At 43.5% G+C, this 27958-nt stretch overlaps 1 protein-coding gene across 3 annotated transcripts in view; it reads left to right on the top strand.

Annotated features, from left to right (window-relative positions):
- epha3 (eph receptor A3) overlaps positions 1-27958 on the top strand; it is a 116009-nt gene that overhangs the window by 62166 nt on the left and 25885 nt on the right. For all 3 annotated transcript variants that reach the window (XM_030428373.1, XM_030428377.1, XM_030428376.1), the window contains 7 exons: positions 3189-3548; positions 11128-11252; positions 18534-18696; positions 19561-19666; positions 20120-20184; positions 22132-22257; positions 27022-27207. In XM_030428373.1, coding sequence (XP_030284233.1) covers positions 3189-3548; positions 11128-11252; positions 18534-18696; positions 19561-19666; positions 20120-20184; positions 22132-22257; positions 27022-27207 — 1131 coding nt within the window. The remainder of the gene's footprint in view (positions 1-3188; positions 3549-11127; positions 11253-18533; positions 18697-19560; positions 19667-20119; positions 20185-22131; positions 22258-27021; positions 27208-27958) is intronic.

The following is a 27958-nucleotide window of genomic DNA, read 5'->3' as shown; positions in this document are numbered from 1 at the left end:
AAGCTCGGGCTGCCCGAGAACTCTTTATCACCTTCTCTTCTCCCTACATGATTTTCCTTTGTCTCCCTGTGATGCAAATGGATTGCAGATGCAGATGCCTCCTGTGAGCCCTTCCAAAATGCATTCCCCATAAAACTATAAATCACTGCATTCCCTCACGTCAGGTTATGGATACATCCGTTGCTAAATGGGCTAGGGAGGGGAGAAAAAAAAAATGTCTTTCACCATGCGGAGAACAGTAGGAAATACAAATTGGACGCCCACAGCCATTGACAGAATCCTAATTAGAAAGACAGTCATGGCAGGTCCCTGTTGTGATTATCTCAACACCATCTTGTCAACTAGGCGAATTTCACATCGTCGGGACAGATTGAGTGACGCAAGGGCTGCAAATGAATAGATACGTTGTTAGAAGATAATGATCATGATTATCTCCGAAGGGGGGCTTTTGCTGTTAGCGGCGTGGTAGAGGTTGTTTAGAGTTGACTCTGAACATTTAAAAAAAAATAAAAAATGTCTGCGGGAGCATTTCGGAGGGGGGGGGAAGGAGAACGAGGATACTGAACTCAAACTTACATTTCAACTGTATGGTATTTCCTGCTCTGTTCAACATGAGACGTTTCTGTAGCAGCTGTCTTAACAGTGGAGTTTGTCCACTCCCCCCCAAAAAAAATTTTGTTCCACCAATTAAAGATGCATCAATGCGTTCCCCCCGCGTCCCACGGCACTGCCTCCAAATTAGCGCAAAAAAAAGAAAAAAAAAGAATAAAAAAATGCACGTCCCGGTCTTCGTGGCTGATCGTTGCCACTGCTGTGAAATAACTTTTTAGCATCTGCTGATGTCTCCAGTGATAAGTAGGAGGCTGGAAGGAGCCCAAAGAGAGTTGTCCACACATAAGTCCCCTTTGTGAGCAATTGCACATCACACACACACATAAACACACACACACTCACATCCTCAGCTCTTACACAACATAATTCATGTCACATGTTAATCTCGACCTCGATGTATTATTTTGACATTTGGAATTAGTGTATGATTGGCTGCATGTGCACATGTGCAGGCCCGCGCAGGTAATATCGTGGAGGGATTACAGGTCCGAGAGTTTGATGTGGTCAGCGGAGTTAGCTGCAGGTGAGCCAGAGGACTGTCAGAGTCGGATTAAGTATCAACGTTTTTGAAGGATACATGGACCTGTGGCAATATATATATTTAAATATACATACATTCTTCTTTTTAATTGATACCAAATATGCATTAGACAAGGAGTAATAGTTTCGACGGTAGATCTCGGTGCTGATCTAACTGGAGGATCGGTCCTGGAAATTATCCGCGCTTCTGCATGCGTTCAGAGTTCGAAGTTAATTTATTTGTCTCTTCTACAACACAGGCTTGTACAATGATATCAAAATTGTTGTCCTTTTATGTTAAACACGCAAAAAAAAAAATTTAAAAAATGATGGGCTGCAGGGAGTGAAGAGGATGAGTTCAGGATTCTCACAGCCTGAGGGTAGATGCTGCTCCGTAATCTGCTGCTAACAGATGGCAGCCGATACTTGTGTGTATCTTTCGTCAGTTCTGTCAGTTGTTTGGTTCTGACTGGTTGTAATCACCCAGCGCAGAGACTTCCTGTCCTGAGCCTTGCACAAATCATGCCAGTTTGTAGTGTTGCCAGTCAGAATGCTTTCTGTTACTCCTCCGGAATAGTTGAGAAGAACTTGGCACGAGGATTTGACCTTCTTTCCTTAGAAAGTGGAGCCTTTTTTTGTGCTTTCTTTTCTTTTTTCTTTCCTTTTTGTTCAAGGGTGGAGATGTGTTAAAACCATGGAATTACTCTGCTTGGTGTAGGCGAGAGGTGGCGCCTGGGTGGATTGTGCTTGGAGGAGGTGGAGGAGGAGGATATCGATGCTACATGTATTCGGACGTATCGGCAATATCAATAAAGAGCGCTCTCAATATGTAAGGCAAGCAGAAAAAGAGTGCGAGCTGCATTCGTGTCATCAGCACGCCCACTGGCTCGCTGTGGATTCTCAGGGACGAGCCCGCTCTGTTCACACATGGGCTCAATCAGACATTGCTTTTCACTAAGGAGCAATAAGCACTGAGTCCACCCACTGACCGAGCCAGCTGATTCTGGCATTTGCCTCCACGCATTCGGCTCCTGCCGGCTGTGTCTGGAAAGCTTCAGGGCAGCGGTGCATGCGTGTAGGTTTGATGATAGCAACAGGGCGCCACATTCTCCGCATTCAGTGATTTCTGTTCAGGCGGAGGTGGAGGCTTTGGTACGAAATCGCAAAAAAAAAAAAAAAAAACACGAATTATGTCATTGCACCATAAGTTTTAATGGTTCTGGCATTTCTAACAGCCTCCAGTAATGACCTCTTACAATGTGTGTCCTGATGCATACACATTAAATCTGATTTATTTCACGTCATATACCCTTTCAGTTAGACGCAGCTTGAGACGGATTATTTAGTCTAGGAGCTGCAAAACTGATTTAAAAACTTCAGTCACGTCAGATGTATTCCAACATTAAACAGATACCCTGATGCCTTTTTCAGATTTTTCTCCTCCGCTCAACATTTGGTGCGTTTTTTCCCTTTGATTTCCCCTTCTTTTGAGTCTTTTGAGTGCCGAGACAGGAGCTATGCATGGTTTGGGCCTGAAGTAAATTCTTGTCAAGTCTAACAAACCAAACAAAGCATTTTTATCTCAAGACACAATCTAAGTCTTTCCCTCCTCCTCCTCTTCCTCCTCCAGCTCCTCAAGTTCTCCGCGGAGTTATTTGGCAGTTTTGTTTTGTCCTCCATGTAATTACAGTCAGCGCTTTGATATAGAAATCTGGAAATATTCAGAGAGATCTGTTTGTAATAAGACATTTTTACTTTTATATGTCAGTCTAACTTTGACAGGCTCACTTTTTTTTGCGTGAAAAGAGCCTGAGTCATGTCCTTCTCTTCTCTTAAGAGATCCAGAGAGAAAGAGGAAAACAGGCATACTGTATTACATAAACAGGCTCATATTAACGCAACCCTTTTATTACACTGTTCCATGATTAAACAATGCCAGAGGTACTTTTTTATATGTTGTACAGCATTTCCCTTTTTCCATTTCTCCAGTGGGAACTCTCTTGTCTGCCAATGACCTCCTCTTTGCATCTCCTTTTCGCCTCTGCTCTGTCTAACAGGTCCTCCTTCAGCTCCCCGAAACGTGATCTCCTCCATCAACGAGACCTCAGTCATCCTGGACTGGAGCTGGCCGGAGGACAGCGGCGGGCGCAGGGACATCACCTTCACCGTCCTCTGTAAACGCTGCCGCGGGGTCACCGGTAACGGCAGCAGCGGCGGGACCCAGACTTGTGAGCCTTGCCGGAGCAACGTCCGCTTCCTGCCGAGATCCGCGGGCCTCCAGAACACCACGGTGACCGTGGCCGACCTGCTGGCCCACACCAACTACACATTCGAGATCGAGGCGCAGAACGGCGTGTCGCCGCTGGCGCCCAAGATGAGGCAGTACGCCGCCGTCACCATCACCACCAACCAAGCAGGTGAGACGTCACAGGAGGCAGGTCGATGGATAAAGGCAATCACACAGATAATCAGGCAGAAATAACTTTGAGCGCGTCGTTAAAGTCCCAGTTTCATTCCAAACAAGCACTACATCATCACCGTCATCTTCATCATCATACATCATGCTGCCACATATTTGCCTGCTCCACAAGTCCTGGTTTAAGTAATAGATACTAAAGTTAAAGAGTTTTCAAGGCCTGATGGGTCATCGATCTGAGCAGGCTCTGATTGAGCTTCTCGGCTGATGGGAACCACAAATGTCCGGGCACGATGTGTGGAATCATGGCGCTCATGCAGAAAGCAGCCTAGCTCAAATCGTACTGTGCACCAAATGTGTGAGTATAAAATAAAAGTAACACATGTACCTCTCCCTAAAACCGCACCCCCTTTCTTCCTCTCCCTCCAGATATCCTTATCATATAATAGTTTTATGTGCTCCAAACATATGCACTCCAACCATCAGACCTGGACATTTACAAGGCGATCCCAGGCCGCTATCCTCTTGTTTAACGACCGGGATCGAATATCTTCCTCCATTGCAAAAAAAAAAAGGAATCTCAACCTTTTAACAGACACTCTTAACGTGAAGATGTGCTCCTCGACTACCCATTGATCTTTCTGTGCAAATGTCTTTCCACGCATATAGATCTCAGAAGAATGAGGAACGTGGTGCTATGAAATTTCAAGAGTAAAATAAGTCTTGCTGCTGTAGAAAGAGCCAAACCTCAGAAATCCTGCACTCGTTCTGTACATCCGTTTATTCGTTTCTGTTTCCCCGCTTCCTCCACTGTTTACTTTAATTTGTCCTTGACTGCAGAATTTGTTTTTATTTCCCTCTGAATTATGTCTTTGGTCTTCATCTGGACACAGGATCCTTTTTTTTTCAATTTTTCTATTTTCTATTCCTTTATTTAAACCAATTCCACACCCTGCTATTATTTATGCGTTTCCCCGCATTTCTCTGTAGGGCCTTTTTTTAGTTCCAGACCGTAGAAGGTGATTCAGCTCTTGGTATGTGATTTTTTTTGAGCAGAGAGAACAGATGGGAGTTTCTCTCATAAGTTGTCATACAGCAAGGTCAGAGTTACACACTCCATCAGACTGATGATGATAGGCAGATGGCAAGAGCTGTGAATCTAAACTGAGTGCTCGGAGTAGGTGTATCGCGATTGGGGCTGATCGGGCTTCAGGCTCTTTGTTTGTTTTGGTCCGTGTGCAGACGGGGTACCACCCTGCACCTGCTTTATTTCAGCAGAATAAAAGTCACTTTGATTTAGAGGGAACTGTAAAGGATGCATTTGCTATTTGTAGGTGGAATCTCAGGATTTGTCACATTTTCTTGGGACTAAGGCAAGGCCCAACTTCTTGGCTCCGTTAACCCGCCAATATTTGCAGCAGATGTCAGTGTTTACAGTCAGCTGACCACTGAACTAGTATCCACCAAAGGAAAAGGCCACTTCTCTGACGTCCATGGAGAAAGTCCCCAGACTCCCTTAAGAAATCGATCAATTTTGTGAGTTGTGGAGTCAGGACTGACTTTCTAAACTTTGTGAAACATTGTGTACAACATATTCTGAATTATTTGGGCTCACTCGTTAATTCAGCAAAAATTAAACAGAAAGATATCTCTATTTGTGTGAAAATATTCCATCAATGTGTGTTTTTTTACACATGACGGGCATAAACTGTCCAGTCGTGATCGGTTCCCTTGGAACGTATATTGATTCCAAATGTTAATAGCCTCTGTAATAACACTTCTCAATGGTGCAACAATCTTAAACTCGCAACAGAAGAAACTTGTAGGTGTGATAAAGATGCAAAATGTCGAAGGTCGCCTGTGCACACAATACATACACAGACGGATGTCTTTAGAGGCCGGATGAGAAGCAAATATATATGTTGTGCATGAGTTCATTCACATACAGTGCATGCACATGTCGAGGCTGAACATAGGTCAGGGCCCCAGTAATGTGTTGGTAAAGAAGAAAAAGGGCAATGGAGAGGAAAAAGATGCACGTGTTCAGACAAATGAAAAAGACAACGCGCTTTCTCTTGCAAAAAGCTTTGGAGTCTTCGCTTAGTGTGGCATTGTAATCTGCGTGTGGTTAGTCGGGGGGATTCAATCTGTGATTGGAATATATATTAGATTTGAAGAGGACTTATCAACACTTAGAGGGCCGTGTGTGCTCTGAATATTGAAAACCATCTTTAATGTTTGAGTGATCATCAGAAGAGATGGATCTTGGTCTTTTCATATCATAGATCAAGCACACTCGCACATGGTAGCACAAAAACACGCGCGTTCCCTACCGCACACACACGCGCACACAGACATGCACGCACAGTCCTCTCTCTCTGTAACAAATATCTTGGCCTGCAGCTGCACACTCTCCATCAGCCCTGAGAGTTTACAAGGATTAGGTATGTCAGTGCAGCAGCCCCACCCGTCTATACACTTTCCCTCACATAAACACACACACGTACAGATGCCAAAGCTGTTAAAAGCCGGATTAAGTGTTTCCCTGGGAAGAGGCAGTGTGTCCTGGCTGTGCTGTCAAGGTGCTGTCAGATAGCGCTCCTCCTTCCACCTCCTTTGCCCTCCACTCATTGTCATAACGATTCCAACAGCAGAGTAACTCTGATCCACATTAGTGTAACTTCATCAGAATGAACTGCGGCTAAACTCGGAACAGAGCGGGTTTGACAGGCACATGCAGCACATACACATGCCCGCGTGTGAATTCTTTCTTCATCTGCTGACGGTACCATGGCGCAGTTACAGGTGACCGCTTTAAAACACAGAGGCCCCTCACCGATTGCGTCAATTTCATCAATACTTGATTAGAGCGTGTCTTCACATATCAAAGATGTGTCCCTGAAGGTGGTGAGGATCAGAACCAGAGAACGCACAACACACGATGATGTGATGAGACGAATGCGGAACGAGCGAAACGACAAGCAAAGAAAAAACCTGATGAAAGAAAGGACTGAAGAAATTATTTTTTGGCATTGACCAATGTGTTTATCCTGAAGAAGAGTACGGATCTGTAGTGCAGTCTGCCAACATCAGTTTTAGCAATTCTTGGACAGCAGCCCTTCTTCATTGTCTTCTATACTAGGCTACTTATACCAATGAACTGCGATGGAATGAGTGCATTTCCTCAAGATAACCATTTTGAGATATTCGTAATTGCCTACTCAAATATTTTATTTTTTACTTACACTATTCAACAGCTTTAGTTACTAGTAGCCTAACAGATTACGATTTTAAATTTAAAAGACATGTACAATAAACCTCCAAAATACAATACTTTGTTAGAGATTGAGGCATTTTCCATTCAAAACTCCTAAAGATGCACAGACAAAACAATAACATAGATTGTAATCCTACTCAGTCTTTCCTCACTCTGTTGACGTATCATCTGGTGTTTCCCATTTCGGCCTGGAAGTTAACGCAACTAGAGGTGGTTTAGCCCAGACCTTAAAGTCCGTGTAAACCAAATCAGCATTTTCTTCTAAACACATTAAACGGGTCATAAATGTGTTTACTTAAAACATGTAAAAGCCATTCGGCCATGTAGAATTTAATTTTGGAGCTAGGCTCACAAACAGTTTTCAACATTTCTGTGTTCAGGATTTAATGGGCGGGTCAGAAATCATGCAAATCATGGCCGCGTTACGTAACGCGGCCATATGATTTGCATAAACCCCGCCCTGCTGCGGAAGTGGTATAAATATGTTCAACGCATCGGCTTCAGCGGTTCTCCCACTCTCACTCTCCAGTTTCGGATTGCATTGCTTACAATAGTTTGCAGCTAGCTAACCAGCCAACCAGTCAGCTAACCAGCCATGTCTCCTCCACATCGCTCTGCATCTTTCCTGGATGACACAGTGTGGCAGGGTGACTGCGCTGTTAGCTTATTTAAGTTTCCTTCGGATGAAACCTAAGGAAACGGGGGAGTCCATTAACGCTGGTCAACTCCGTCCCGGCTTGCATCCTCTCCTCCGCCAACGAGGAGATGTGACCGCTGCTGACCCCCGCTGACACTCTCCGTCCTGCTAACGGCGGGTCCCACCGGCATGATGTGGCCGCCGCGCCGCATCCGGCCCTCCGTCCCGCTGACGGCGGGTCCCACCGGCATGATGTGGCCGCCGCCGCAGCCGACCCTCTCCGTCCCGCTGACGGCGGGTCCCACCGGCGGTATGTGGAGGTAGTATCAGGGCCGCATATTGGTGAGCGTCCCAGTGTGAACGGATAATCCGGAGGCGCGGAGCGAGGGCGTGTCGGTCTGACAGTCTAACTGCACAGGTCCTTACTCAACTAAATACAGAGAAATGTCCTACAAAGCAACGTTACATGACCGAACAAAGTAACGTAGTAACTATAACTGTCTTTAGCAACTTATATGAGGAAAACAAATACCACAACTGTATGTGGAGAAGCGTCTGTCCTCCTGTCCGTCCCCTCCCTGTCCTCCCGACTCTTCCTCACATTTCTGCTCACAAAACAGCGTCTGTCACGCTTGTCACAAGAGTGTTTAACTCACCGAGTGTTTGACGAAAATAAATCACCGCGACAGCCAGCCCTCCTGACCGAGACTTAAGGAAAACTGTCCCCAGAAAAACAGCCTCCGTCCCCGCGAGTGACAGAGTCAGACAGCGTCCTGTTTACTGATGGCGATTATGTATAATTATGTAATTTAGCGCGAAAAACTTCACTCGTCACTTTCCAGGATGTTTAGTGGGTCAGGATCTCAATCAATACACGTTATAACAGCATCTATATGATTATAAACTGTACGCGGGTTTAGATAGACAAGGGGAACACCTGGGGAACACCTGGGGAGACACCTACGTCATTAACATGACGTGTAGCCCCCGCCGCATGGGCGTGGTTACAGCACCTCTAACTGACACGCCCCCAGCGTTTCACAGCAGAAAGAAGTGCTTGTTTTTCCATGATTTAGAGACCTAATTTTATATACTTAACAATTTTTTTAATCTTTCAAATTTGGCTCAGTGGTCAATGATACATGTTTCTTTGGTGTGACAAACTCATAACACAATTTTTTTGCCGTTTACACAGACTTTAAGAAGTATATCTCTCAAATATGTGACAAAAAAAAAGCCGAGATGATGGATGAAGCCACACCAAATAGTAAAATTATTTCAGTGAAATGCTGACTATGCATTGATGCATCAGTGTTGACGATCTAATGATAAAATCTTTGATCAAGTAGTCGTCGCCGATGCATTTTCATGCAGAGGGAGTCTTTTTTTCATTTGATATTGAATACTGAAGTCATAGTGGAGTGAACTGTTATGCAGGAATATCCTTCTTCCACCACATCCAAATAACTACTATCATTTCTAATAGTACGCCGGTGTTATACGGAGCAAATAGATGTATTCCGGCAGCTGCATCGTGCCCCTCAAATCACAGGTGAGTGCGGCTGAAGGGCGAGTTTTTAAGGCCATCGTGGGCCTGGTATGTTGTATCAGTTTTACAGTTACACCACAGACAAAAACGGAGAGTGACAGCAAATTAAGTGCTCGGCAATGGACATGCAGAGAGAGAGAGAGAGAGAGAGAAAGAGAGAGAGAGAGAGAGAGAGAGAGAGGCAAGGAGAAGGAAACGGAGGAGGAGAGGAACTTAAAGCTGCCTCCAAGCGGCCCAGACACAGTAAATCATTACCACCATAAACCACAGAGCCAATAAAAAAGCACAGCCTCACCCCGCTATCAGAACCAGAGGGAGAGGAGGAGAGCAGGAGCAGGGGGTATAGAAACAGATTCTCCCCATCTGGATTCATTACAGGAGAAAAAATAACTTCCCGCGGAAATACACACCAGCGTACGCACGCACGGAGAGACACAAACACACGCACGCACACACACGTTCACCGGCACACTCTGCAGCCATATAATCACAATCAAGAAAAGGCTTGAACATTTCAAAGACAAACATGTTTTTTCCTGTGGTCTAATAAAATTAAAAGTCGATGCCTCAGATGCCGGGCTGGCCCCGGAGCTGCCTGGCAATTAGAGAGCAGTAAAAAAGGGAAATGAGAAAGGGAGTGAGGAGAGAGAGAGAGCGAGAGAGAGAGACAGGGCGAGGGTGGGGGGCGCAGGGCTTGATGGAGGGAGGGATGTGCCGAATTACTGGATTGGGACCATGTGAACTCCCCGAGGCAAGCCAAGGCAAGGCGATGCATGGGTGAAGGATTGGCGAAGAAGATTGGCGAGGGAGAAAGCGCCACACAGAGAGAGACGGGGACGGCGGAGAGAGAGAGAGAGAGAGAAGGAAAGGGGAAGAGAAGGTCTACAGGGTTTCTTATTAAAAGTAAAACGCTTTTCCCTCAAAATGCAGAAAACGACTGGAGCTACAAAAGGGCAAATAGTGGTAGTATCAGCGTATACTCGGTCGAGGCGAGGACGAGATCGTGTTGTGGCTCACCTGCTTCTATTGCCACAAACACAGCTAGAAAATGTCCCACAGTGCACTAGTTTTGTGCTTACAAATGTTGAAATGCAGCTTTTGAACAGTGTTCTCCTGCGTGGCAGCCGTCTCACCCCTGCTGACATGCAACCGCCTGCATGCGTGCAAGTCAGATCATATACATGCAATGTGAAAGTTATATGAAGTGTAATGATGAACATATGACACCTAGAAGTGTGAACATACGTGGTCTGCAATAATGTAAACCGCCAACATTTTTATTTTGGGCTTGCCTGGGCTTGTATCCGCGGCATCGTCTTGATTCCCTTTAGTGGGGTGAAATTGGGCCTGCCAGAGATCACATCTCGATTTTGAGCTGGCAGTGTTTTTTTTTTCGTGTCTTCTGCTTCCAGTTACCACTACTGCGTTTATCCTGGCGTCATTATCTTCCTTCCCCTACATTTTTTTTGCTCAGGAAAGAGCAGGCGCCACTTTTAGACTCTTCACGCTGAAGCTTTTGTTTGCTCAGTACTTGCTTGAGTTACAACTGGAGTGATCTGCTTAGAAATGTGTTCGTCTGAGAAGAAAACGTTAATACTTGAAGTTTAGGTTCTGTAGGATCTGTAAAGGTTTGTCAGGAGACAACGGTGTGGATCTGCATTGAAGGGGAAGACTGACAATACAATTCCAAATACAGTATGAAAATATATAAAACTCCTTATAACACCTCGATCTATTAATTCATTAAAGTTTTAATTAAACAGTAAATTGGACGGGGTTTTGTTTTGATGAGTCCTCTGATTTAAGCGCTATCTGCTGCGTCGTTCTCACTGAATTCAAAGCATGTGATTTGAGCACCAGGCCTATATGTGTGTATGTCTTTTGCTATCATCCAGCAGCCAGAGGTTGCATTAGTGTGCATCGTCTCATTCCACCCAGCAACCCTGGGCCACAGCCTTTAATGTGGCCCCACTGGGCAGCAAACTGAATTAGGCTAACAGGAACCACAGACAATCACCAGGATGCAACGCCGGAGACTGAACTTCCACTGAACCTCGCCGTGAAGGAACTCGGGTCTCTCTTTTTCACTCCGTGTCTGTCTATGTCTCCGTTTCCAGCTCCCTCGCCGGTAACAGTGATCAGAAAGGAGAAGACTTCCCGAAACAGCGTCTCCCTGTCCTGGCAGCAGCCGGAGAGACCCAACGGCATCATCCTCGACTATGAGATCAAATACTACGAAAAGGTTGGTGCCGGATGTGTCACTGTTGATGCTTGAGCTCACGTGCCTTTGAGTGGGGCGGTGTAAAACAGCACTTCTTGAAGGTATTGTTCGCCAGTTTGGGACGCACTCTCCATCACATACTTGCAGAGAGTTTGATGAGAAGACTGTTATCGTTGTCATTTCTGTATGGTAAATATGTAAGGCTATAGCAAGCATTAAACAAGTATTTTATTTGTTGATTAGTGAAATGTGTTGCTGGTTGCTAGAAAATGGATTTTGTTACCTCTGGACCGCAGCAAACCATCTGTGCTGCAGCTGATGCACAGGAGTGGAATAAAAATCATGCTCTCTTCCAGACTGCCCTCATGTTCTTGGATCGAACAGATGAAATCCTGACATTAAACACAGTTATTTTGTTAGGGTGAAGAAAACACAGCAGGAAATGTCCCAACGTCTGATATACATAAATATATCTAATGGTTTAGTGCTTTGAAATTGTTGAAAAGGAGTTCTGAACAGTGTACCCTTGCAAGGCAGTCATCTTGCTGCATGCCTCCACCTCCTGGCATCTAAATGAGCTTGCATATATATATATATATATATATATATATATATATATATATATATATATATATATATATATATATATATATATATATATATATATATATAGGCGGCCTGACACTCTGTTGCTGTCCTCATTGTGAATAGGGATGCTAAAAACTCGATTCGGCCATGTGTGCGTCACACGTGCATTCTGTGTGCTAAGCTAGGCTAACAATTACCGGAAAGATAGGAGAATGCTACCAGTCTTTTCATCTGACTCTAATTTTGCTGGAAAGCAAATTTGCTAATTTTCCAAAATGACAAATTATTTTTTTAAGTGCTTTTTTGTTTTTCATGTTGGGTGTTTTAGATGTTCTGAGCCAAAAGTCACACTACACGCCATAAAGTTAAAATGCATCTGAACACCAGTCTCGGGCTAAAGTTGATTAAATTTGATCTGCAATGTTCAAATAATCTCATTACGATAGTCACGAAAAGCGTCACGCAGTGCAGTGAGGTACTTGTTTGTACGTTCAGTTGGAATTTGCTGCATGGCTCTGCAAAAGACTTCGATTAGCCCTCAGGTGTAGGTGATGCTCTGCACCTATATGGGTCAGCCCTGCGACTGACAGCTGAACCGTCCAGGGTGCAAACCCCACAACCCTTTATAGGATGAGTCCATTCTGCTAATGGATGTATGGATTAATATAATTATCACTTTAAATGAGTTCACTTCTTTTGTTCTCCTCCTGTGCCCTCCACTCTCTCGTTTCCTCCTCTGCCTCTCCACCTCCGCCCTCTTGTTTGTCTCTCTGTTTTCATTCCTCTGCCCCTCGCTCGTCCCGTCCCTCCCTTTACTTCTACCTCCTATCCCCTCCTTTCACCCCCCCCCCACCCGCTATTTCACATCCCGTCCTCCTCTCCTCTCCCCTCCTTAATGGAGACAAGTTTTATGGCAGACAGTAAATGCGTCTGTGGGGTCGCTCATTCCTCTGTGAGGGAAATTAGTGCAGAACGAATTACACTGGCTTTCAGCACCAACGCTGTGCCATGGCTGACATTTGATGGTGAAATTAGCCGTGGATGCAAGTTTAATCACTCTGGCAGATTTAGTGTGTGTGTGTGTGTGTGTGTGTGTGTGTCCGAGCATGTGTGTGTCCCAGATCACAGTTTGCTTGAATGCCAACAGTGGCCCCTAATCTCTTGATTAGTAGGCCGACAGAAGCTGTTTCCTCTCTAAACTCTGTTCCCTGCTCAGCCATCCTTACCTAAGATGTGAAAGCAAGGCTGGAAAACAGCGAGAGGAAAAGTTAATGACTGATACTGAGTCAGAGCTCCGTGCAGGTCTCATTCTCAGCTGTGTTTTTTTTTGTTTTTTTTCGTGCGGGCTCGCACATCACGAACGCATATTCATTAAAAGAGGATAGGGGCAAGAATGAAAAGGGCGGAGTTCAGAGGAGAGCGTGTGACGGACTTGTGTAATGAAGAAATATCTGGGCTTTTGCGCTGATCTCCGTTAATCGCGTCGCTCTCTCAGGAATCACCGGAGACGCTCAGGGGGCGACACACGAAACACAAACACGCGCACACACCGACGCACAAACCCGAGTTCCCAGAGGATTCTCCACAGCAGCCATACGTACCCGGGGATTTTTAAACCCCAGACAAAAGGCTCTTCCATGCAGAAGAGCGAACAGGGACAACCGTAGGAGACCCCCATAACAACGCGGGATAGAGGCCTCTCCGTGTGGCAGGCGGAGGGACGCCGAGGGCCTCTAGCATGCCAAGGATCAAGGCCATAGGAGGACAACGGGGTTGGAGCGCTAAATTCCCCACACCGAGACCACGCCGTGACTCACTGATGAGACAGACAGAGGGCTTTTAGAGAGACGCATCCACACGCCAGACATAATTGCATATACTCATAAACAGGATGGCGAAACAGAACACAAAAACAGAGATTAAAAGAAAGCTTTTAGCAGGAAGAAGATGTTCAGATCCACGGCACCGGCCAGGCTTTTTTCCGCTTTTATGTGTTTGTGGGTTTTTTGCCTGTATTTACACAAGCTTTAAAGCACAAGTACACAGTGTACATCATCGTGTAATTCAATCGCAACAAGCATCTCCCGACGCAGAGAAGCGGACATTGTTTTTGCCAACAACCGCACGGCATCACTCAAATAGAAATATTTCTGCAGAATAGATTAATTACTCAATTGGACTCAATAACGGCTGACGAGGACATTGGTACAATTACAGCTCTGTTTTTGTTCTTGCGGTCGAAAAATCAAACAAGACTGTTTTGTGTTAGAAAGTGGAGATATTTCACTTGCATAGCTCCGGGCCCCCTTTTTTTCTGGTGTGAGCCCTATAATACGAGGCAGAACACAAACATTAATCGTCACAAGTCATTTAGCCTCTGTAACTCCTTTTTGCTGATTGGGCTGTTTTGTGCCCCCGAAGTCCTGCCAACTGTGAGCCAAACACGGCCCTCCAGAATCTCTCCCATGTGCACCCCCGATAGATCATTTCACTTTAGCATGCTAACACATAAATTACGCCCCAGTCATCGGAGGCTCCGTGATAGCTCTACGTGAGGCATTAGCAGGTCAGTGGCATAAATAACCTTCGATGTGTATGGCAGCTGTTGTTTCCAAAATCATAAAACCGACAGTAAATTGATGACCTGCAGAGTTTTAAACTTTTTCGAAACCTTTTAAAGTTTCCTTAGGAAGCAGGGAGTCGGCTGATTTACGACGGACCTTTAAATAAAGTTACACGAAATATATAGTTCTTTGGAAACAACTGGAACCATCACAGTTCCCTTTGCGAGATTTCTATGTTAAAGGTTCAGCGCAGGTTGTAGAGGAGTTTTTAGGAGAATTTATTGGGCAGAACCGGAATATAATGTCCTAAATTATGTTTTCAATAGTCTGCTGAAACTATAAGAACCAGTGTGCGATCGGAAGCTATAAAGTCGACGGGAGGAGCAGGTTCTCTTCCAGGGAGTCCACTTTGCTGCGCTGCCACGGTTCTACACTAGCCCAGAATGAGATGATGAGGGATATGTGGTTGGTTGCAATCAGCACAACCCGCGATTACCTGCGAAAAAAAAAATATATCATGGCTTGGGGTAAAATACCTGTTTTGGTCACCATGAACATGGATGGAGATGGTTCTACTGTACTTCCCCCTGGTAAAATAGCTTGATATAAACCTTAAAAGACAAAAAAAGAGTGGTTGACTGTTGCTATATTACACCAAAATGATATACAATGATTGTAGTGAATGAAAAGAGACTCACTGCTGAGTGGATACAACTGAATATATGTTACTATATATTGATTTAAGAGAAAGAATGAGAAGAATGTGGAGTTCACTGCAAAGTCTGCAGAAGATGTAGTTCTCCGGATCTCTAGTCAGGTGCTTTAGTGATGAAGTACTTGATAGCATTAGCTCCCACATACTACATTTTTTCCCGCAGTCCACTTGAGTAATGGATTATTGCTGCTTTTATGACATACAGATAGTGATAAATAACAAATATAGGCTCATAAACCCCTTAAGAAATAGTAATTCCAGATATAGTTCTCATGATTTGTTTGTTTTGAGGCTGATGGGGCCATACTGCAGCTCTCACATAGAAGGATGTTACTTCAAAACCGTAAAGAAGTTCAGGATGTAAGTCGCTGACGTGGCTCGTACAGGGAGAACCATTACAGCTCATTCTTTCTAATTAAACCCACTTAGCCAGTCGCTTGACTCTGTCTTCACCCAACGCATTCCATCGTGTCACACCGTTGTGCAACCAGAGGCCCGGGTGTGCGAGGGCAGCTCTCCAGCTATACGCATCCTATATATGGGAATTCTTTCGGGAATGTTTGGTGAGGTACTTGGGAATCCCCGAGCGGAGAGCTTCCCAGAGGAGCCGAGGTGTTCCATCTTTGAAAAGTCCCGGGTTAACTGCGCGATCTTCCTGTCGCTTAGACCGGTTAAAGGGCACTCTGCAGCCGATAAGGCATTTCCAAGTGCACTTTGTGAAAAAAGGATTTGTGGGAATTAACTTTGCTGATTATTTTTGCATGTTCTATCACAGTGATCTAAAGAGCAACGGCGGAGCTTCAAATCCACTTTAATTTGGGTTGTTTATTTAGTCTTAGACGGAAGGAATGTCGACTGAAACACTGTATTTACAAGACTTCTGCTGAACATCTCCTGTTTTCGGGTATGCATGGGTTTGCATCTATGTATGTGTGTGTGTGTGTGTGTGTGTGTGTCTTACACAAGCTATAATTTGCCACAGCTTTGTTTAGATTGTCAAAGCAGAACGCAGCACAGAGGCCGTATTAAATTCGAGCCGTGTTCTGGTGAGACGTACACAAGCGGAGGGTTCGCGCTTTCTCTGTCCTTCTGCATCGTCTTTCAACAGACACACACACGTATACACACACACACAGACACACACACACACACACACACACACAAAGGTGCCCGTGCCACACCTGTGTGTGATATTCAGGGGATCGCATGCTGTCCTGAGTGCGGAACGGTGACAAGCTGCAAGTAGATTTATAGTTGTGATGAGGAGTTGTCCCGGTGCAGGTCTGGTGTATCAGTTACCTCCTCACACATCGAGCAGTTTAAAAAGCTTTGTGCACCATAAAAGTCCGATCCGCTCCATTAATGGGCGCGAAGTTTCTTTTAGACGCTGCCTGTGTGTACGCGCGCGAGCATCTACGAGGGTACGTGCCCGTACCAATGAGTTCCTCTTTATAACTGGGTCTATAAACCGAGGATTCCAGCATGATTCAGCCTTGAATGATTTTTACGAGCCTGGCTACATCGCAAAACATGTAGCTCATTTTCAGGATTGTTGCAGTCATCCCTAATAGATTGTCATTAAGATTAAGGATCGGCCCCTTGTCCTATTTTCCACCTATTGAACAATTTGTTTCATAGCGTCGAAGCGGGTCAATAATAATGTGATTGCGGGCCCGTCTGACGCTGGAATCGGCTCCGCAGTTTTACACTCTGGACAATTCAAACGAGGCACAGACAGAGAAAGACAACATTTGGTGTAAAATGTAATTTTGTTGGAGCAGTAATTGGGCTTCATTAATTCAGCCTAAGTGAAGTGTTTTGTTTTTTACTGGTGCTGATGTTAAGCTGAGCTGTGCCTGCTGTCCTGTCCTGATAGTAGCAGGCTGCTTAGTGTAATGTATAGATTTTTCTCTTAAAGGTGCAGCACACCAGAATTGTAGTTTAAAACATTCATAAATTGACTAACATTATCAGCAGAATGTGAAGACATACATTTTGTTGTTTCAAATACGTGTCTGTAATGTGTTAAAGACATATCTACTGGAGTAAGCATGCTAACCCAGCAATTCAAAGCTCCTGTGCTAACACCAACACTCATCAAAGTAGTCCCAGCTGGTTTCAAGGCTAACTTAGCTAGCAGGCTAACAGTAGCTATGGTCATGGGTGTATAAGAAGAATGCAGTTATCAAAGTTTAGCGCCCCTATTTGCTGGGAATATGAATTAGAGGTTGGTGATTCTTGTGTATTACACCTTTTTTATTCTTCCTCTTTAAAGGTGCACTATGTAGTTTTTGGAAAGAAGTATAAATAATAAAAAATCTTCATTGATTGATTTTTATACTTAAAAGAAATAAACAAACAAACTCTTCATTTTCACGACTGAATAGATTGAATAAACAAACACCGCAACACAATTTCATACTGTTACTTTGTTTTAAATTTGGCGGACCCTGCCACCTCTCTTCCTCGCTTTTTTCCTCTATGGAAGGATTATTTATGCAGTTGTGGAAATAAAATGAATGAACACAGTATTAATTATAATAAATATACATTTCTGAGTTTGTATTATAACTTTACCAATAGTATGCATATTATTTTTGTAAGACAAAACTACAGAGTGCACCTTTAATCATCTCACTCACTAAGTGTAGTGGTGAATAGAACTGCATATAGCGTGCTTTAAGCATGTTATGCATTATGAATAAATTATAAAATGTTTGGCAGTACGTTATGTGTATTAAAGTTGTACGGTCACTGACACAAAGATTCTGCATATATGAGTTTTTTACATAAACACACAGGATATATTTGTCTGGCTGGACTGTTTATTTTCTTGTTAACACATTTCTTTCAAGAATTATTTGTTTTCTCTTCCCCCGTGTCTGTATTTCCATATATATCTAACAACCGACTATCACGGAGCACACATAAACATAAATAGATGACAAAAACTTAACGAAAACAGAATATTTTGCGGTTTGATTTCAGCAACTCTGTTTGATTGTGGAAACATCACGTAGAGCCAAAATCAAGGGGTCTACTTTTCTAAAAGTTTCTCGTCTACCTCATCAACTCCATCCTGCCCTCTAATCTTTTCTCCACCGTTTTTCTTCCTACCACATCTGGAAACAATGTGCCGAGCGCAGACGTCGGTGTGTAAATCCTCCCGGTGTTTTATCAGAGGAGATCAGTAGGAGAGAAGTCGTAAAATATAAAAGGCATAATTCATCGGATCGGGGAAGAAAGCTGCAAAGCTGTCTCGAATGTTCTTGAGTGTTTGTGTTCGAGGGGCGTACATGTGGGAGAACATACATGCAGATGATGCCGACTGTGTTGTATGTGTTTATTGTATTCATTAATAGCTTTGTGTTTTAAAGAAAATACCAGTGGAATAAATCTAATTAATTCCTTCTCTGTCTGCCTGTTGTCTTGCAGGAGGAGCAGGAGACCAGTTACACCATCCTCCGTGCCCGGGGTTGTAACGTGACCCTGAACGGGCTGAAGCCCAACACGGCCTACCTGCTGCAGATCAGAGCCCGCACCGCTGCCGGATACGGAGCCAGCAGCCCCAGTTTCCAGTTTGAGACCAGTCCCGACTGTAAGTTCAAGAATGACAAAAAATAAATAAATAAATAAAAAAGCCCAGGACAAAAATACTGTTCATTAATGAAGAAGTAACTGCTGAGGAACGGCGAGATTCTGGAGCCATGCATGTTATGTCTTTGTCCTGGGTTTCAAAGATTAGTCGTTTGGTGTAACAGCTGTTTCAGAGGCTCTTGTATTGCATTATGGGGGAACATTTTTCCACGAAACCGGCCAAATTGAAATATCAGGGCAGCCAGCTAAATTTAGCAACAATATTGTTCTTGCAAATCAATACCATGTGAATTTTGTTACAGAGGACAGGGGAAAGAAATGAGAGGACTGTTGATGATCATGTTTTAGTTAAACAGTGATGGGATGTCACAAAGTATATTAACTTGTACTTGAGTAATTCCATTTTCTTTAAACTTCCACTCCACTACACTACTTATTTAATAACTTTGGTATATACCTTATGTACATTTGATATCAGATACTTTAACAATTTAACTCAAGTACTATTCATATGGGTGAATTTTACTTTTACAAAAGTCAACTGACAATTGAAATGAGACTCAAGAAAAATCAAGTGTCTTTGCAAAGTGGACCTAAAGTGCCTTGAAGGACATCTTCAAAAGACTTATTGGTTAATGATGTTTAGTTGTGTCTGGTTCTGTGTATTCATTATTCCAGTGGCAGATAGCAACTGTGAAAGCGCATTATTTTCAAATCTTTTATTGTCTTAAGTGTCCTCAGAGACACAACATTCACATCCTCTTATGGTTAATGAATCAATTCCAATACTTTAAATGATTATTTGATAAATGATATCCCATAGAAAGTGAAGTAGGATTTAATGTGTGTATTTGTCATCCTTCAGCGGCCTTCTCCATCTCCAGTGAGAGCAGCCAGGTTGTTCTGATCGCCATCTCCTCCGCCGTGGCCATCATCCTGCTCACGGTGCTGCTCTACGTGCTGATTGGCAGGTCTGTCCACCGGCTGTCTGACTAGATTCTCACTGAGTGTTTTCTCCATTTTCTTGTTTTTTTCTATTATTTCCTCCTGCGCTTCCTTTAAAGGATGCCGTAACAGCTGTATGTAGGTGTGCGTGCGTGTATAGGCGAAGCTAAGAATGCTGTGCGGGTTAGTGTGGCTGTCAATCTATGTGTGTGTGTGTGTGTGTGTGTGTCGAAAGTTGGCAGTCAGTACTGTTCAGAGAGAGTATAAATCCATGGCTCATTATAAGACTTACTGATCCTCTCTTGGCTTATAAGAGCTGGGACTACACACACACAGACGCACACACACACACACACACACACACACATACACCCGCACACACACACAAAGCTGTCTCTAGCCTCCAGGCTGGGCCAATGGGTGAAGTCTTATTGGGAGATGTGGCACTACTTCTGACCTTCCTCTGTTTGGATTGGCAGGTTTTGTTGCCACAGCAAATCCAAACATCCTGATGAGAAAAGACTGCACTTTGGCAACGGCCACTGTAAGTATCGGACTTTATTTTCCTAAGGCCTGCTTCGATCTGTCCTCGCTGCATTTCACTGATAGAAATACAACTAGGCAATTACGTTGAGCCTGATACTCACAATCGGGGAGATGTTTATGTCGGGGCATTTTCACGCGTCTTTACCAACAGTGGTTGTTTTAGGGCCAGCTATTGCCAAGCTTGAAGTGGTTTCCTCTTCAGTCTGGTTCATTTGGTCACATGAGAAGACAGTAATCGGACCGAGACCACGTTGAGAAGGAGGTTTCTCGGTCCATTTGCGACAATCCTGGAGGCTTCGTACGGAAAGGGGACAAGATCAGACTGCTGTCACTGCCAGCTGCAGCAAGCGCCGAGCATTAGGGGTTGAAACAATCTGTAATTGTAGGGTTTAGTCTGGACTCAGGCTCAGTCATGTGGCTTTAGGTAAACTATTTTGTTTGAAATTGGACCAGCGTGTAAAACAGTATAACTCGTCCCCTGAGTCGGGCCGACACAAAGGGACAAAGGAGTGTAAAATTAACTCCCATCTTCTTTATATCCCCCTCGCTTCTTCTTTGTTGCTTTGTTCTCCTTTATTCATATACGATGTGTTATTTATTAGGCATACTCCTTCCTTCCTACCTTTAACCTTGACCCAGGTATTGGCCCCCCAAACTCCCCAGGCGCTGAGCCACGGCTGTCCACTGCTTCATGAATTGTTAGGATGGGTCAGATGCAGAGCATAAACTCCTCCACGGGGACTCGTAAAGAACAACTTTATGACTTGGAGGATAGGTTGCCTTTCTTAAGACAATACTCACATGCCCATATGTGTGTTGAAACACTTTCTGGTTGCTCGCACTGGCTTTGAAGGGACGAAATTCAAAGTCTTTTTTGTGCAAAATCCATTTACTGTTAATTCAACTATCATTATGCCTAGAGGAAGGAAAATGTCCAGAGTGCTCAGAAATTCAAACATAATGTGACAAAGGTGCTCTTTGGTAGGAAACAAGAAGTAAAGATCCAAGGCAGTTTTTTTGGCAAAACGTTCCAAAACCTTTAGTTAGAGGGCTATATAAAGTTGAAAATGTAAGAATTTTTGTTTAAAACATTTTTGTAGCTATGTCAAAGACATCTAAGTATTGTGTTGCAGAGATTTCTGCCAAAGTTAGCATGCTAACCAGCTAGCCCCGGCCCGTCCTGTCTTGTAATACCACTCTGAGGTCCCAATCCAGACTGCTAGCTGCACTTCTACCTTAGATAACTAGCTGACAGCAGCAACAGTTAGCATCAGTTATAAAATGCTGTTTCCTGTTTGTTTGGAGTAGACACTTGGGACGGGACCCATTCTTACATTTTGCACCTTAATGGTGAAAATCTAGAGAAACATAGACGAAGCAAAGCTGAGCATCAACCCTCGTGTAGCGCCACAAACAGCCTCCTTCAGTGGGTCTATAATCCTGTTTGTTTGCTGGGATTCAGTTGATCAATTTGGAGTAAATCGCAAGTATGTTCAGTCTTTCTTAAATTAGTTAATTTGTGTATTTGTCTCGCAAATCAGCTGCAGCTGTGTGTGCGTCTGGTGATGAATTTCCTGATTGAGATTTACTCAAACACATAAAAACTGTTTTACATGGAGCCATATTGTTCAACCTAGCAGCATCTGTGAAGCGCTGTTATTCTACACGCTCCTGTTAAAAGCTTATCCTGACCCGAGAGGAAATTCCTCACCAGCACTAAATTCTTGAGACAATGAAGACTATATCATGTACAAGTTGTTTTTGTTCTCGTCGCCTATCATCGATATATTTTCAGTCCTGTTTTTCTCAGTAGAAACTGAGGTCTAGCAAGGTGATATGTCCTTAAAAAGTTTAAAGCCATTTAAATGCTCAGAGGACGTGTGGGTGTCGACACACAGCTTATAAATGGTCATTAACTGATGCAACCTGTGTTTTGTTGCCGCAGTGCGTCTGCCGGGCATCAGGACCTACGTAGACCCCCACACGTACGAGGACCCGAGCCAGGCCGTGCACGAGTTTGCCAAGGAGCTGGACGCCTCCTGCATCGCCATCGATAAAGTGGTGGGAGCAGGTGAGACCGAAGACAAAGGGGAAAAAACATTTTGTGCAGACAGAGACCCCGCGAGCAAAACGAAACTGTGCTAGATGGCTTCGCTGGGTGTGAACTTAATTGTCTAAGGTGCATGTATTATAAGAATGGAGCACAAATCAGATTACCATTTTGCTTGGGTAATCAGAGGAAAAGTTTGTCACTGCGGAAAACATTCACTGCAGAGTTATTCCATTGCTTTTTTTTGGGGGGGGTGTAAAAATGGAAATCTCTCGGACCTCTTCTTTCCTCCTCTCACCTCAAAGTGCCTAACTTTTTCACTCGTTCACGCTCTATTTAAATGACAAAGACACACCGACTGCACGCCACATACAGAAAAAATGAAGTGCATGTGGAGCTCCCATAGTGCACAGCTGGGAATGAGAAGCATTTAATGCCCCAGCTTAAGGTCCTTTTCTTTCCAGCCCTCCTCGATGATTGGGGGAGAGAGAAATCAGAAGTTGTCCTTCCTGCCTTCGGCTCGTTCATTTCTACCCTCCCTCTTTCTCTTCATTCCCACAGGCATTTCCCCGTTGCTCTAATTCTGTCTAATGTCCCATTAAGTCTAATGATCGCCAAAGTAAAAACAAGTTTTGTCTCCCCTCGTCACCACTCGCGCACTCCCTGATAACTCGAGCAGGAGTGCAGACCGGAGGGTAATGCATTGTGATTCATGTCGAGTGCAGGCAGAATAGATGGAGACTGGAGCGCACAGCACATAACGGCAGGCCGGTCTCCAGAGTCCCTCCAGTCCTCCACACTGTAAAGCTGTCAGGACGGCCGGAGAGTCTTAATACCCGACTCCACCGGACTACGCTGCACTCCACAATGCATTTTTCATCGTACATAGTAGAGACAAGGCATATTAATCTATATAGGCCTCCGATGATACATGGGTAGATAGTGGCTATATTTTATTAGAAATCAGATACGGGCAAGCCAGTGTTGTCCAATTCTACGATAAAGTATTTGTGTTCAGCTTTTACTTATTGTGGAATCTATCAATGCTGCACTGGCTCTCTACGGGAATCCCTTATCGTGATTTGCTTTTGTAGTGACTCAATTAAGCCTCAACCTCCTCAAATCTTATCAGGAAATGTGCAAAAATGAATTCCTGTTTTATCGTATTTACATTTACTGCGATTTTGCAGGGCATATGAAAAAGAATAAAATAATGGTGGATGGAAAATATGAGAAGATTGTGTATATATATATATATATATATATATATATATATATATATATATATATATAATGCTGCTGTGTGTATCATCCTTCTCCAAAACCAATATCAGTTGAACCCTAGTACCCTCACACACAGTTGAGTTTACACTGATGAAGCCCACACTATGGTAAACTATACATTTTTAATGTGCACGGTGCACAGCCGAGACAAAGTATATTTATTTTAGTGTGTCTCCGTGCTTGCATGAAGTCCAACATCACATTGTGTAACACGTCTATTTATATATATGCTGGAATGCTTCTGTGAAAACATATCGGGGGCTAAACATTAAATCTTACTCTGTAATAAATTATCACCTTTGGTTTCACACTACAACAACAAACTTTAGAGGTGAGATGATTGGAGCCACTTGGGATCAAACTCTGTTTGGATAGTGCAATGCATCACTTGGCTCAATAATCACACCTTATACCCGTTTCCTTCCAACAAAGACAAAACGGTAATTATTTTGTTAGCATCAGCAACTACAGCTCCTTTGAGGCTCTGATGCTAATTGCTAAGACTTTGGGGAAATTCTGTGTTCAGTGCTTATCATAAAATATGAACAGAGCTTCTCGGGCTGAATCCCATGCAGACATCCTGCAATCATTCTAAGAAGGGAGGGGGGGATTCCACTGGTTTCAAAAATAAGTTTGATTGCATGTAAGCTTATAAGAAAATGACCCCACTTCTTACTTGATTTATTACCTCAGCAAACAGTTCCATAATTAGTTTATTGTCTCAAAGGCTGGTTTCAAGTCTTCTTCAAGACAGCATGAGGTTTATTTTGTAAATGTTGTTTACATTTAGAGTAAAATAGATGATAAAGCAGGGTAAGTCATTACCACTTATCCTATGTAGTATATGTAGTGACAATATTGTACTACATGTGTTTTTTTTTTCTTAACAAATAATCGTCAGTAATGTGTAAACTAATGTGAGAATGTAAGAGATGTAAGAAATGACATAACTTTATTGTAAGGCTGCCTTTAATACCAGGAAAAGAGAACACTTACACCATATCACAATATAACGATATCCAAAATCCAAGATTATATGTGGTCTCATATCCTGAAAATGATATAATACCGATATATTGAACAGCCCATCTCTCTCTCTCTTTCATTATGGTCACTTCTAACTCCCCCCAAATAAACGGATTGTGACAGTCGCAATGCCAAAACTGAGGATTCAGAACTGGGATCCATAAAGTGAATGGGGTCACAGTGGCACAGTTTACTCACAGTGCTAATAAAATGCTAATTTTAACCATGTTCGAAATACCAAGATGATCAAGTTTTAGTCATCAGTAAAGTATAAGGAAGCAGCTAATATTATTATATAAAACATTTAGATTGTTTTCGAAAAAGCAAGAATATTCATCCTGCTCCATCTCCTCGCAATCTTTTGTAAAACAAGTCAATGTGAAGTGAACACCAGAGGTGAACAGTGAAGCTTAATCCACAAGGTAAACATTCCTGTCAACTTATAATACAACATACCATGCATCTGTGTGATTTTTTATGAAACCATATAGGCACTCTGGACAATACACGACATACCTCGTCTCCCATCCCTGCCTCGAACCCCATCTGTCTTCATTAAACCTCTTAACAAGACTTTGAGCTTCTTGCCAATCGGTGATTGTGTTAAAAGACAGAACACAGGCTCCACCTCGACATCAAAGTGGGATACCTTGAGCAGGAAAGGAGCGAGCGTCCCTAATCAAGCCTTATTAGCCTGAGATCTTCTCTCTCACAGTGACCACATGAAAAGGTGCCTCGTCCTGGCTCGTGTGTCCGCCGCTGAGGGCCAGGAGAACAGGCATGCGTTTGGTATTTAGACAGGTTGTAATTATTCCGGTCTAAGTTTTTCCATACTTCCCCGCTTCAAGTCCAGCGTTTGACCCATGCTCTCTGATCCAGAGCTGCTGTGGGGAATGACTGTACTCGACTGAGGGAGAGTTGCACGTCTAAGCCCTGACATCACCTCACATGAGCACACTCGCTGTGGATATGCATTATGGAGCAAGCCTGCCTACAGAGCTTACAGTGGAACACACATTCACACACACACACACACACACGGGCGGAGATAAACACGCACATCCCCTCACCAGCGAGGAATGCTAATTGATCTCTCCCAGAGTGGATGTCGAATCACGGCGAGTTTTCAATACGACATTGACAGTTGAAAGGTCGCTCCGCTGTCCAGCGCAGAGTCGAGTGTTGTCTGGAAAATGCATTTCGGGGGTGGGGGATCAATTTCAAAGTGTAATCATCGCACATGGTGTTTTTAGTTCTTGGTCCTGACACATAATTATGCAGCGATTTGTCTCCAGAATCAATAAATACATTTCCTGATTAATGGGTGTTAAGTAATGACAGAGTAATCATCCACTTCCTCTTTGATCCGCAGCGTCATGTTTGGCACTCAGTGGTCAGTGCATCTGTTCAAAGTATATGGTGTGTACATGGTGCTTCAAATAGTCTCAGTTTTTTGGGGGAAACGGTAATATATGTTGTTTTGGGAGATGCTGACAATCATTCTGTCCAGTCGTTTGAGTACGAGGATGTGTTGCAGATAACGGTTGAACCTGTCTTCTGATTCAGCACACAGGAACTGAACATACAGTTCTGCCTCATGCTAGGCCTGCTCGTAACACATCCGATGGTGACACTGACCTAGCCACCCGTGGGTGAAGTGACATCAAAAATCCTCCAAAAAGCAGATCACAGCTTCTCTTTTTGTTTGGCATAAGTTGGATCTGTATGAAAATACAATAAAAACTGAGGTTTCCGAACAAGACAGCAAGTTTTGCTCCCTAAAAAGTTAGATCCCTGCGCGTGTTAGCTACACTAGCTAACCCAATTTTTGGTTGGACTCAAAGTGTTTCAAATAGTAGTTTTTTGATAGTTGTAGGAGGCTTGCACTTCACTTGTGTGTTTAGTTGCATTTGCTAGATTTTATCTTAACGGGAGTTCAAACTTAGCATGACTCGTAGCTTGATTACACACAATCAGCCGACGGGAATAAGATCCAAGTTGAAAAACATCCGATTATTTTTACAGTTTAATGCACTTGCCGCTCTACAGATTATGTCAGTTTCTAGATCGACCATAAAAAGACATTTGAAGGTAGAAGTTATAATGTGAGTTTAAACATGAATCTTCATACCCCAACTGACAGCTATCTGTTAAGAAAATGCAAACGTATTTCTCCTGGATTTCTAAGTGGACAAACATTTTGACCCTTTCTTAAAGATATATGACAGCATTATAGTATATCTATATCTAAATGTCTGATACCAAACAACACGATACGATACAATACGATACAATACAATACGACACGATGCATAGTCATGACTACAAAAAATGTCACATAATATCCTTTGATCCTGGTCTTATTGAGCTGCACAATGATGTTGGTTGAGCAACAGGATAGACTGATAGGACAATACACCCAAAATCCTCACTTGTATATATATTCCTTAATTGCCTTCATGATTTTATCTTCAGGTGAGTTCGGTGAGGTGTGCAGTGGTCGCCTGAAGCTTCCCAGCAAGAAGGAGATCTGTGTGGCCATCAAGACCCTGAAAGGAGGTTACACAGACAAGCAGAGGCGGGACTTCCTGGCTGAGGCGTCAATCATGGGACAGTTCGACCACCCCAACATCATCAGGCTGGAGGGGGTGGTGACGCGCAGTAAGTACATCCATGGCTCACAACATGAAGGCAAAGTGAATCTGAAAATCCCTCTCTGCTGTGCAGTTAAGGTTATCTAGTGATCCAGTTTTTCAAATCATTTCATATTTAGGTCTTTTTCTTTTAGAAATAAAGTATTGATGAGGAAACTGTCCGTAATGCATATCTATTACAGTTTAAGCACAAGAAGAGAAGAGAGCGCAATAGAATAAAATAGAATAGGACGAAGTGAACGAGACCAGAGATATGATTTGCATTCACATTCCGTCACAGAACCGGCCTCACCAGAGAGTCTTTTTTACCGATTCCGGATTTTTGCAATTGTCTTTGACAAATGGCTCTAAAGTGTCCGACACTTCTGTGAAGGAACGCAGGAGTTTTATTGAGTTGCCGCGGTGTAAATCTCTGCAGATCAATGCGCTCTGATCAAAGCCTGTGTCCAAAGCGGGCATAAATCCATAAATCCATATCTCTGACTCGCTCCCCTCCGGGCCTCTTTATAAGACTATCATTAGCACACAGAAGGCCTCTTTAAAAAGGAATGACTGCAGAAAAAGGGGAAATAATGAGTCTGAACTTTGTCGCTGAGAAACGGGCCTGGCCTCCGTCTCTCCCTGCGGCACCGGGGTTGTTAAGTAGTTCTGCCAGTGTGGTTATTCTAAAGAATAGAGTAAAATACACGGAGAACTTCCTTCACTTTATTGTCCTCAATTTTTGGTTCCACTTACTTTGTCTCGTTTGTTCTTCTTTC

Source organism: Sparus aurata, chromosome 9 (assembly GCF_900880675.1).
Source record: "Sparus aurata chromosome 9, fSpaAur1.1, whole genome shotgun sequence".
Classification (NCBI taxonomy): domain Eukaryota; kingdom Metazoa; phylum Chordata; class Actinopteri; order Spariformes; family Sparidae; genus Sparus; species Sparus aurata.
This window is presented reverse-complemented; position numbering and strand designations above follow the sequence as displayed.